This window comes from Chelonoidis abingdonii, chromosome 22, assembly GCF_003597395.2.
Source record: "Chelonoidis abingdonii isolate Lonesome George chromosome 22, CheloAbing_2.0, whole genome shotgun sequence".
NCBI lineage: Eukaryota > Metazoa > Chordata > Testudines > Testudinidae > Chelonoidis > Chelonoidis abingdonii.
In genome coordinates, this window is record NC_133790.1 from 6,443,125 (window position 1) to 6,455,780 (window position 12,656).

General features: G+C 37.7%; 1 protein-coding gene across 3 annotated transcripts in view; it reads right to left on the bottom strand.

Moving 5' to 3' along the window:
* The window catches only part of KNTC1 (kinetochore associated 1), a 73,859-nt gene that overhangs the window by 24,053 nt on the left and 37,150 nt on the right, over positions 1-12,656 (bottom strand). For all 3 annotated transcript variants that reach the window (XM_032800615.2, XM_032800616.2, XM_032800617.2), the window contains exons 33-40: positions 12,541-12,608; positions 7,246-7,535; positions 5,998-6,170; positions 5,692-5,789; positions 4,483-4,624; positions 3,594-3,650; positions 1,734-1,897; positions 1,013-1,117 (exon numbers count right to left, since the gene is read on the bottom strand). In XM_032800615.2, the coding sequence (XP_032656506.1) occupies positions 1,013-1,117; positions 1,734-1,897; positions 3,594-3,650; positions 4,483-4,624; positions 5,692-5,789; positions 5,998-6,170; positions 7,246-7,535; positions 12,541-12,608 (1,097 nt within the window). The remainder of the gene's footprint in view (positions 1-1,012; positions 1,118-1,733; positions 1,898-3,593; positions 3,651-4,482; positions 4,625-5,691; positions 5,790-5,997; positions 6,171-7,245; positions 7,536-12,540; positions 12,609-12,656) is intronic.

The following is a 12,656-nucleotide window of genomic DNA, read 5'->3' on the forward strand; positions in this document are numbered from 1 at the left end:
TGAGGCAATATGATATTTTCTGTCTTATTATCTATCCCTTTCTTAATGATTCCCAACATTCTGTTTGCTTTTTTGACTGCCCTGCACACTGAGTGGGATATTTTCAGAGAATTATTCACAATGACTCTAAAATCTCGTTTTTGAGTGGTAACAGCTCATTTAGACCCCATCTTTTATATGTAAAGTTGTGGATTATGTTTTCCAATGTGCATTACTTTGCATTTATCAACACTGTGAATTTCATCTGCCATTTTGTTGCCCAATCACTCAGCTTTGAGAGATCCTTTTGTGCTTTTCGCAGTCTGCTGCCTGGACTTAAACTATCTTGAGCAGTTTTGTATCATCTGCAAATTTTGCCACTTCACTGTTTAGTCCTTTTTCCAGATCATTTATATGGAGGTATACCTATCTCACAGGAATTGGAAGGGACCCCGAAATGTCATAGAGTCCAGCCCCGCTGTTTCACTAGGCAGGACCAAGTACTGATTTTGCCCAGATCTCTAAGTGGCCCCTCAAGGATTGAACTCACAACCCTGGGTTTAGCAGGCTACCCTCCACCCAATGATAGTAGGTATCATTTCCTATTCAAATATGTTAATAGGACTGGGCCCAGTACAGACCTTTGAGGGATACCGCTATTTACTTCTCTCCAGTCTGAAAACTGACCATTTATTCCTTCTTTTGTTTTCTATCTTTTAACCAGTTACCAATCCATAAGAGACCCTTCCCTTATCCTTTGAACTGCATATTTTGCTTAAGAGCCTTTGGTGAGGGACCCTGTCAAAGGCTTTCTGAAAATTTAAGTACACTATATCCACTGGATCCCCCTTGTCCACATGCTTGTTGACCCCCTCAAAGAATTCTAGCAGATTGGTGAGGCATGATTTCCCTTTTACAAAAACCATGTTGACTATTCCCCAACAAATTATGTTCATCTATATGTCTAACAATTTTGTTCTTTACTATAGTTTCAACCAGTTTGCCCGGTATGCTTACCTTACAGTATGCTTACCTTGTGTAATAAAGCCAGGACAGCACTGACAATCACTGAAGTGGACTTTTGTTTCATAGCAATAAGAAAGCTTTTGGCATCAGCTAGCATTTTGTCATCATGTAACTATTGAAAATAAATAAACAAACAAACAGACAGCAAAGTAACTGTTAAGGGTTAAAAAAAATCACTTTTACAAATTACTACTTTTTTTGTCACTTAAGAGACATTGACTAACACGGCTCCCACTCTGAAACCTGTCATCTTGCAAGTAAATAGTTATATTTTCAGAGTGAATTAAATGCTTGAGAAACATTTCAGACAGAGTACTGGACACAGAAGTCCTCTGTTTATCCAGAAGAAGGATGCAGTTTGGATAGTGTAACCTGCAATGTTCCCCTCACCATCCTATGACAATATCCCTCAACCCTGATGGAAAAGAGAAGCCACCTCAGAAGAGGGAAGATAGTGGCAGGGTATATTTATTATCAACACCCATTCAACCCCTGGTCTCCCTAAAGAGTCTCTCAAGAGTCCCAGTTAGGATCGTGGTTTTGCAATGTGAAACCATTGTCCACTAGAAGGGGAAGACCACCAGCTTGTTTCACATAGGCAACTAAACAGCTCATCAAATGGTGATGAGATGAACTTCTAGCGAGAGGATGTGTATCACAATACCTATTCCTCAGCCATACTTGGTAAATTTACTTTCAGTGAAATTCAGCATAGGTTTTCTCCATACCTTCTCACCCAGGCACATATCCATGTTGTTTGATACACAGTGCTGAAGACAGGATCCAAACAGACAGACTATTAGTCGCAAGGCTAACTCACACTGACTGCTTTCCATCAGGTTCTGAAGCAGCGCACAGATGGGTGTTTTGACTGGCAACAGGAGGTTCTGTCCTATGGAATGTTTCACCAGAAAGAAAATGATTAGCTTATATATTAAGGAAGCTTGTATACCAAATCTAATTAAGTTCTTGAAATTCACAATGAAAGCTGATTTCTCTCTCTACATTAAGGTATTCTTTGTTAAAAAATAATAATGGTGCAGATAATATTGGTAGGTCAATTTTAGCCTCCTTTACAAACTTGATGTTCTGAAGTTAATGCCTTAATAAAAAAAATCCTCTTTAGTTTAACAATCAGATGTTGTTTGTCAGCTGTGGATTCTTGCAGAGACAATCAGTCTTTTCTGAGCAGTTCTCTTCTCTATGAAAGGACCTACAGGGTATTATTATTACTAATTAGCTGGTCATCTGTATCTCAAAGTGCTTTAGAAAGGAAGATTAGTAACATTTTCTCCATTTTACAAATGAGGAAACACGGGCGCATAAAAGTAAAAATTATCTGCCCAAGGCATGCACGTGAGTGGCTGATACAAGTCTCTTGACTCCCAATCAAGTGCCCTATCCACTGGACCATGTTGCCTCCTTAGTATACTATTAGACGATTGCTTTTCTGTTTCAAGAACACTCTTGTGTGGTTAACATAGAGTTGTATTATGTCAATCTTCTTGTTCAATCTGTATGTAAGGTGCATTTTTGGACAGTTATATTCATTTTAGATATATACAAATGGGCCTGTCCAAAAGCGCTAGACACATACAGTAAAGCCTCAGAGTTACGAACACCTCGGTTCCAAATGAGGTGTGTGGCTGACTGGTCAGTTGGTAACTCTGGTGTTCATAACTCTGAGGTTCAACTATACAAATAAAACCCTTCCATCTTCAACCCACTCATCCACATTCAACCCATCCCTGGGGAAGTGCATAACTTTGTAATGTACCCCACAAGATAACCGAGGGAAGCAGGGTACAATTCATACTCAAGAATGAGAGATGAAGGATCATCTTGTGGTTAAAGTGCTGGATTGGAATTCAGGACAGGTTGGGTTTAGTTCACAGTTCTGTTACAAATTTCCTACATGGTAAACAAGTTGCTTAGGTTGTCTGTACTGCAGTTTCCCATCTTCTACTTGTATGTTATACCTCTTTCTCATCTTTTGCCTGTCTTGTCCATTTAGAATGTAAACTCTTCAGAGCAGGCAGGTGTGTTTGTACAGTGCCTGCAACAAGGCCCTGAGGCACTATGTAATGCATAATAATAATAATAATAATAATAATAATTAATAATGGACCTTCCAGTAAGAACACCCTGTCCCCAGATAAAAACTATCTAAAGATAGACAGCTCAAGCACCCAAGTTGACCAGCTGCTGGAATAAGACATGAAGTGATGGGTTCTCCAAGATGCAGAGAATTGTCTACTATGAGGAGCTCTATAGGTCAAAACTAACACCCAGCAATAAAACAAAAGAAAGGGCAATCTCTAGAGCACAGGTACAATATAGTCCCTGTTGGCGGTACCGGTAACTAAATTAAAAGCTGTGTTGTGCACTGTTTTTAAGTGGTCCTCAGCTGTACTTTATAACAGAGTGTTGTGGCGATGTATGGGCATAAAAATTCCATATTAGTGGGAAGTCTTAACCAATTATTTAGCATTAAATAGGTATGTTCTAGCTTTTGTGGGATTAAATTAAACACTTAGTAACATTTTAGAGTATTTTACTCTTGTCCTGTTAATATGTCTTCATAGTACCTTTAATAAATGGACAGTTTGCCAAGCTTACAGAGTCCAAAGGATACATCTTGTTATCTGCAAATAAGATAAATATTTGTGAGCAGTGCACTAAGATCTTAACAAAGTTATAAACACTGGAAATTACTATTAAAATATCATACTTTGAAACCAATACAAAAATAAAGCTAGATAATAAAGCTAGATAAAGAATTATGTTCTAGTATAATTAAATTAGTGCCCCATTCTGACTGTGAGAGCTAGGATCTTTTCTGTGATTTTCTTGTGTATATCTGGATGTTACTTCATAACAGGGGAACCATTTTCTCATCTCTGCCTGAAGAAATATAAACAGTCTCTATTAACCCTGCAGGAGCTATGTGTAAATTCCCTTGCCTGGATGGGACTATAGATCTCATACATTTTCCCATGTGAGGGGAAAAACAAAAACCAAAACCACCACAGCCAAATACAATTTCCTTCATACTCAGATTTTTAGCTTACTAGTCAATTAGCATATCATTTATAAATAGATCTGACCTTTTCCAAGAATGCTTATAGATAAAAAATGAAATATTTAGAATACCATAAAGTATTTATACAATGAAATATTAAGAAAATGAAAGTGTATATTTGCCGTGCTACACAAGAAATAAATAGTTTTAGAATATTCAGTGTTTCTGATGCATAACTGAAAACGTAAGTCTCTTGACAAAATCTAATACAATGCAAATGTCTATTCATAATTGCTGAAGTTATCAAAAAACTATGTGAGTGGGAAGATTGGGGAATGATATCAGTTTCAAAAAAATTGTGTACTGAATTATTTATATTCCTACCTATAAACAGTTTAATATGAAATGGGATACAGACTGTACACTAACTAATAACATTAAGGAAAAAAGGTTACCAGCAATAGGCACAAGGGAAGAAATAGTTTCATATGCAACTGGGAGCGCCATCTGTGGATCAAGAACTATCCCATCTTCACTAAAGAAATCATCATAGGTCCATTCTTCATAAGGATCCTTATCAGCTCCAAAAGATGCTGCCTAAATTAACACATTGCAAAATATATGAACAGGAAATAAAATGCTCATGAAGTTCTATAAAGGGATCAGCTAAAAGTATGTATAATTGTAAAACTAATAAATTGCATATTACAGATCAGGAGTCCAAATTCAGGAAGAAAAGATGCTCATGTTTGAAAACGTGTCCTCAAGATATTTGTTTTTGCTGGGCTCTGGGAATGAAAGACATTTCCTACTTCTTACGTGGGCATAACGCCCACTAATGTTGAAAGGGAGATATTTTTTAATTTGGTTTTTAAAAACAGTGCATTAAAGTGTATTCATTTATTTATTGTTAGCACTCCAGAGAACATCTGCATTTTCTAATATCAGTTTTCACAAGAACTAAATGGAACTGAAAATTACCCCTTTAAGATTGGACTCTCGAATCTCAAATCAGGGGCTAATCAAAAGTTCATTAAAGTCAGTGGAAAGATTCCCATTGACTTCCGTGAGCTCTGCACCAGGCCATAAATGCCTTTATTTGTTCCACCTGTTTGGTCTATGCTAGTTAGACTCTAAGATCCTTACATTTTTCGCAGCCCAACTGCTGTTGGCTATCAACAAACAACAAAAAACAGTAACAAAGGGATAAGTCAAACTCTTGAATGGTATCTTAAAGTTGTTAACTGATGAGAGAGTCTCCAAATTCTACATGTATTTATCAAAAAACCCACCACTCACACACCCATATAGATATCATTGTAAAACCTCACCACTTTTTGTAAAAGCTTTTTCAGAATCAGTGTTCTGTGATTTCAAGCTGTCTTGGCAACAGAAATTAACAGACATTACATTAAGAGTATTAATAATGGTACACAAACAGATGTTCTGGGAACACAAGATACATAATATAAGATACAATAACTTTTGTTCTGAGATATAGGAGACAAGAGGAAGAGGAGTTGATAATATTTTGGTCTGGATGGCAGTAGCTAATTAGCACCTATCATTAGGTATTCCTCGGCAAGTTGAAAAAGATGCACAAACTGAATATTTCATAAACCACTGTAAAAGAAAAAATTAAGCTTCAAATTTGAAGATGTTACCTTTGCTATAAATCCATAGTTTTCTATTTGGCATTGTCTGTAAATTTCCTTAGCAGCCAATGTATATTTACATAGCTCCAGAGAATCTAACAACAGATCTGTGAGAAATTAAAGTCATTGTCATTCTTTTATGTAAGTCATATATTCTCTATTACAAAGAAAATCACCATTTGGTGTCACCTATTTTTACAGCAATACGCATGCATACAAATTCACTTTTTGTTTTCACATATCATAGAAAAGTGATTTGTTTGAAAATCTACTTTCCAACACGAACAGAAATAAGAAACTATGATACTGGATTACCTGGACTGCATATTGTAGCTGCTTGGCATGCCATCTCATTTATCATTGCTGGAAAGTTCAGTCCTTTAGGTATGATCATTGGAACATCAGCTCCCAACATATGACAAAGCTTCTGACAAGCTAAAAATAGCAACTTCCCTGTTTGTTCATTACAGTGATGTTCATATAAATCTCTTTAATGAAAAAAAGGGGAAATTTATGTTAGATTTTTATTTAAGATAAAAATCATAACTTGTCTTTCTTTTGAGGTATTAATATTAATCCAACAACATTTAAGTAAATTAGCTCACCAATAGGTGATGCTGCTGGGCCTGAAATCTGAATAAACTGATATGCAAGAAAAAGGACAACTAGTGCTTACCTTGTATATAACTACTGACTGTTGTGAAATTAGTTATTGGTTATAAATTATTTTACAGTAGTTTAACTTCCATTTTGTGCCACTTTCAGGAAGATAACTGAAAAGTAGCTGAAGGCCCTAACTAAACAGGTATGCTGACCAAAGAGTTTCAGCTACTGAAGGCAGGATAGCTTAGGGTTTGGATGGTTTTCATGTACTCCTGGGACTCAAGAAGCTCAGCTATATATAGTGGCTGGCTAATATTGTCTACTTGAAAGATTCTTCATCCAGTACAACAGTATTAAATTGCTAGAATTAAAATACACACTCTTGCTCATCTGTGTTACTTCGATCCTTTACTTAGGCTACCTTCACCAGAAAAGCCGCAGCGGCACAGCTGCAGTGCTCTAGCTGAGCTGCTGTAGGGCTTCAGTGTAGACACTCTACAGCGAGGAAAGGAGTTCTCCTGTTGCTGTAGTTAATTCACTTCCCCGAGAGGTGGTAGCTAGGTTGAGGGAAGAGTTCTTCTGTTGACCTAGCATTGTCTATGCTGGGGGTTAGGTCAACTTAACAATGTCGCTCACGGTTGTCACACCCCCAGGTCAACTCACCTACATCGCTTAACTTTTTAGTGTAGACCTAGCCTTAGTAAAGAGGATGGCATTAATACCCAAGTTATGGAAAAACACACTGGGAGATGCCAAACAATCCAAGGTGAACCTACTCTTGCAGTCTTCTGTGGAACACAGTATATTGCTTAAGTGGGTCTGCTGTGTGGCTCCCCTGTCCTCTAGTCAATCTTGCCTTTGCATTACAGCTACCAGCTATTGCAGAGTACCAGAAATAGTTTACTGCATACTACTTCTTACTTTAATGCTAACCAGTCCTAAACTCTTCTGAAATTTTACCTGCATATCTTTAGTGCCTCTTCAATTTTTCCAGCATCTAATGACCTCAGTGCCAGCTTTGCCCCCAACTCTTGCTCTGTCCTTTGCAGAAGTAAAGCTAGTCTGTAAAGTCTTGATTCAGTGGAACGATTCTTTGTTTTACTATCATCTTTGGAATTCGTTGCTTGCGCTTTTCTAGATTTTGCCACGGACTGGACACTTTCATAGGCTTTTATGTGCTCTTCAAGGAGCTGAGACATCAACAAATAATTCCCATAATCCTTGACTGAAATAAAGATATCAAAATCCTCCTGCAACAAGAAGTCAAATAATAGAACAGATCCTTCCTATTCATGTGACTTACTTTAGAAATTTGTCTTGTTTAAGTTTTACACTCACTCTCATTCACAGATGAATTTTATCACAAAATTTAGTTTACTAGTTCAGATTGGTCACTAGAAAACCCACTGTAGATTAAAGAATATAGCTAAATAGTACGAAACAAAACTAAACAAAATAAAAGATATTGCATCAAGAAGTGTTTTAACTATGTAATACTTCCTAATAGATCAAATATACTGCAGTCTATTATGCAAAAGGTAATCAATTCTTGATAATATGCAACATTACAGTACTATTAGAAAATCTTTGCTGAGAAATTGGTGGAATTATTAGGATTTTTGGCAAGATTATCAGATTTTTGGATCAGTGAAGTGAGAACTGGCAAGATGATATTGTTTCTTGACATATATTCCTAGTGTTGCCTGATTTAGGAGATTAATTTAGGAGGCTCGCCAATTAATCTAATCAGAAGATAATAAAAGTTCTTGTCCCAGAATCAGGCTACACAGAGTATGCAAAAGACCCTCAGGGGTATGACAGGACGCTCACACTGGGACCAATATTTCTTAAAGACTTTTATTGAGATAAACAGAATTATAATTAAATAGTAATTAAATGGTAAAATAATTAGAGTTATAAATGCAGTACTATTATTCTAAAAATACATATGATATACTATAAAGCTTTTGATTAATATACTTACACTCTTTCTTGATGACCTGGTGATAAGAGACAAAGGACCAGCCTTGTCTCAGGTTTCTCATTTTTGAGTGGGAGATACAGAGCTTAGAAGAAGCTAGAGAGCAAAAGCTATTGAAGCTAACTTAGAATTTGACTTAACTGACTTAAAAGTTAAAATTAAAACTAACAGACTAATAAGCTAAGAATGAAGAAGCTTGGAGCTTAGAAAACTTAGTAAACAAGCTTTGAAGCTCCGAAAAACAAAAGTTAGAAGAAGCAGCAGCTTAGATGCTTAGATGCCTCCTTGGCATTGTGGGTCACTCCTCTTATAGGGTGTGGGTGCGTGAGCCCTTCTTCCATGTCCAAACTTAGTTTTCTTACCCACCGAAATGTTGGGGTACACTTATTTTATAGGCAGGTATGTTTGTACGTATTAAGAACATATTACATACATATTAATAACATTAAATTATTTTTACATTTGTTATTTTTGTTTTTCCGGTTATTTTGGTTCTTTACTTGTGATGTACCTGTTTTGTGTACCTTGTGGTGTAGCTGCGATTTACAGAGGACATGAACTTCGGAAAGCCCCCTATGCTAACTTGCATATCTATTTTAGTTAAAGATTACAGCATATATGAACCTTATGCTTAACTTATTACTATTTACCTAGTCTGAAACCTATGTATGCTAACTTTACCTTAGCTCAACATACAGGATATGGCCTATAGATCCCTTGTGTTACAGCCAAACTACTTTAATATAAATCTATAAACCTATTATAATAAAAACAATTAAACCCATAAAAATATGAAAAACCTATATATAGAGAGGCAAGGAAGCAGGCTAGCCCTATAAGCTACACTAGAAGGGGATGGGAACAGAGCACGTTAACAGAACACAGGAAAAGATTTCTGAGTTTTAATCCCAACTCTGCAAATGACTTACTGCATGGCTTTGGACAAGTCAGGCCACGTCTACACTACGGGATAAAATCGAATTTGCTCAAATCGGTTTTATAAAACTGATATTATAAATTCGATTTCATGCGGCCACACTAGGCACAGTAATTCGGCGTTGTGCGTCCATGCTCCGAGGCTAACGTCAATTTCTGAGCGTTGGATTGGGTAGGCACTCCACAGCATTCCATAGTTCCTGCAGTCTCCCCACACCCTTGAATTCAAGGGTTGATCTATGTCGCGGGGGGTTATGTAATGTCGTCCAGTCTTGCCTTCCTCGGGAAACATTCAGCTGACAATCTTCGCAGCCGTTTTTCCCTGGATTGGCCCTGGCGAGACGCCAAGACGGCAACCATGGAGCCCGTTCAGCTTTTTTTTTTCCGGCACCGTAGCGTACTGGAGGCCGCGGAGAGAGAGCGATACTCCAGTGCTCACAGCGCATTCACTTGCTCTGCAATGAGCGAGGATGGTACGGTCGTTCAGTAACCTCTACTGCCGAGAAAACTGGCAATGAGATTCGGTTATTTCTCCCCTCTGACTGTCCACTGCTATCATGAGTGCCCCTGGCTGAAATTTTTGAAAGCAAATTGGATGACTCACTTGGACTGAGTCATCACTCCTTATGGTTTCAAAAATAAGAGTCCGTCCTGCCTAGAAATAAGGGGCAAGTGTATTAGAGGACCAGGTTACAGAGCACAGCGCTCCTGTCAGTATTCACAGGGGGTGCCCGCAACAACCACACTCGTTGCTTCCTCCTCCCCAATCTTCCTCGGGCTACCGTGGCAGTCGTCCCCGCCCCATTTGGTCAGGAAGTTATTCGGAAGCAGGAATAAGAAACAGATGACTTGTTAGTGAGAAAAATGAGTGTGGGGAGGCACTTGGAGGCAGCCTCCCGGGGCTATGACAGTCAGGCAGTACGGAAACTTTTCTTTACACAGGAAAGGGAGGGGGCTGAAGCCCCAGTTGAGATGATGAAGGGTATAGCCATTCTGTCCTATCACGGGAGAACAGCAATGTGGTATCAATGGTCACCTAGTAATATTGATGAGATGTGGCATCTACGTACCGTCTACCAACCGGGGAGGGGGAGGGGAGAGGAGTGGATACTGCTTCACTGCGTAAGCATCGCGTCTACCAGCAGCATTCAGCTACACATAGGGGTGACATGAGTAGTCAAGGAATGATTTCTTTCCTTTCTTCATGGGTGGGGGGAAAGAAACTGAGGAGCTGTTCCTGAACCACCCAGACACTGTGTTGACCTACAGACATTGGGGAGCTCAGCCAAGAATGCAAATCTTTTCAGAGACTGCTGTGGATGTGGGATAGCTGGAGTCCTCAGTACCCCCTCCATCCATGAGCGTCACATTTGAGTCTCTGGCCCCATTATGCTTGTCCACACGGCTGTGTATCCTGGAGATTTTTTTTCAACAGTTTGGCATTTCGTCGTTCTGTACGGACTCGATACAACAGTTTGTCTCCCCAACAGCGATCGATCTAGTATCTCCCGTACGGGCCAATGCTGGACTCTGTAGATTTGCAGAAACTGCATCGCACCCGTGCTGATCAGAGCTTCCACGCTGGGCAAGCAGGAATGTAATTCAAAAGTCGCTGGGCTTTTCTGTTTACCTGCGCGCCCGATCAAGTCAGATTGCTCCAGAGCGGTCAGTGTCTGCACTCTGGGATACCGCCCGGAGGCCAATAACGTCAATTCCGTCACCTAATCCGTACCGAACTGAATATCAATTTAGCGTACTCCTGCTCGTCGGGGTGGATACAAATCAATTTAAAGAGCCCTTTATATCGATATAAAGAGCGTTGTAGTGTGGACGGGTACAGCGTTAAATCGATTTAACGGCCATTAAATCGATTTAAACGCGTAGTGTAGACCAGGCCTTAGTGCTAACAAGGCAGTGACTAGCTTGGAGCATGCCACAAAAGTAACGGTGAACATCAACACCACTAAGGGCTTGTCTACACAACATGGTAATGCGCATTATGGAAGTGTGATTTCTAAAACACATTAATGCTTTGTGCATGTAGACCCTGCAACCCTGCTGGTGCACAATAAAAGTCCCCTGATGTTCTTTAATGTAGGACCATTTCAAATTGTACCATTAATGTGCTCTGTCCATCAGACCTCAGTTCCTGTCTAGTAAGAATCACACCCCTAGCATGCGTCTTGCTGCACCGTGTAGATATGCCCTAACTCAAAATGAAGTGGTATGAATTTTTTTCAGTCACCAACAACATATGGCCTGGGAACTTTATACCAGGATGGACTGATTTAAATCAGCAAACAGGAAGCCTTGATTTAAATCCATTTTAATTTTGTTCTCTTGTGCTTTTTAGTTAGTTATTTTCCCAAAGAAAGGTTCATTCTCATTGATTTGCAACCAAATATAGTTTTTACATTAAGTTTCACACTTTGCTTTTTGCTAACCAGGAGGATACACTGTAGCTATACATATTTATTTAAGCAGTTATAAAGCTCAACATACATTTATTCAAATTCTTAATTTGTACATTTTTTATTATGTTAGAAATGGGAGTCACATTTCTTATTTACTATGTTAATTTTTTATTACACAACTTCCATTTAGATGGAAATTGGAATTAAATTAAAAGTGTTCTCTCTGCACCTGCTAGCTAAACTGCAACAAAAAGTAATTAAGGCCAAGTCATTTCTGCACAACAGAAACTGGAAGTATTCACATTTGAAAAAATGTAAATACCAACATCATTGGAAAGACTGAAAATAATATAGATACTGTATATAGTACATGACATTTGTGACATTTAATAAAATTTGAGCTGATATTTTCCCCCTTATTCTGTATATAATTAAATTAGCAGACCTCTTTAACTCATAAAAATTTGAGAAGGGATCACTGATGGAGCACATTAGTTTTATTTATTTAAATTATACTAAGTTTAGGCCTTAACATAAGTTGTCATAATTTCAAATTAAAAATAAACCTGTTTAAAAGTAAAAAATAGAAAAATATATTTAATGTAAATAAAATCAGAGTTAATTTATTCATTTTTTAAAAAATATATATATATATATTTTTATCCACTATGCTTTATATTCCCTAAAATGCTAGCATGGAAATAATGTTTTAAATGACAAAATCTGTTGATCAATCTTCATCATCCATAGCCATTTGAACATTTTAAATTTATTTGTAAGCTACTATTATACACACAGAACATAGTAAAATTGTAGCTAAAATTACATTTTAATAGGATTCATTTTTAAAAATGCATCATTTAATAACATTACTCAGGATAATTTCAAACCTATTTTAATTTCTTGTAATTATACAATACTTACCTGCAAGCTAGCAAGTGTTTCAAACATTTTTAAGTTTGCTTTACATTCATCTTCCTTCAGAGGATTTTCTGTAAAATAGGAAAAATAATTACTTACTGAGCTACTTACTGGGACAA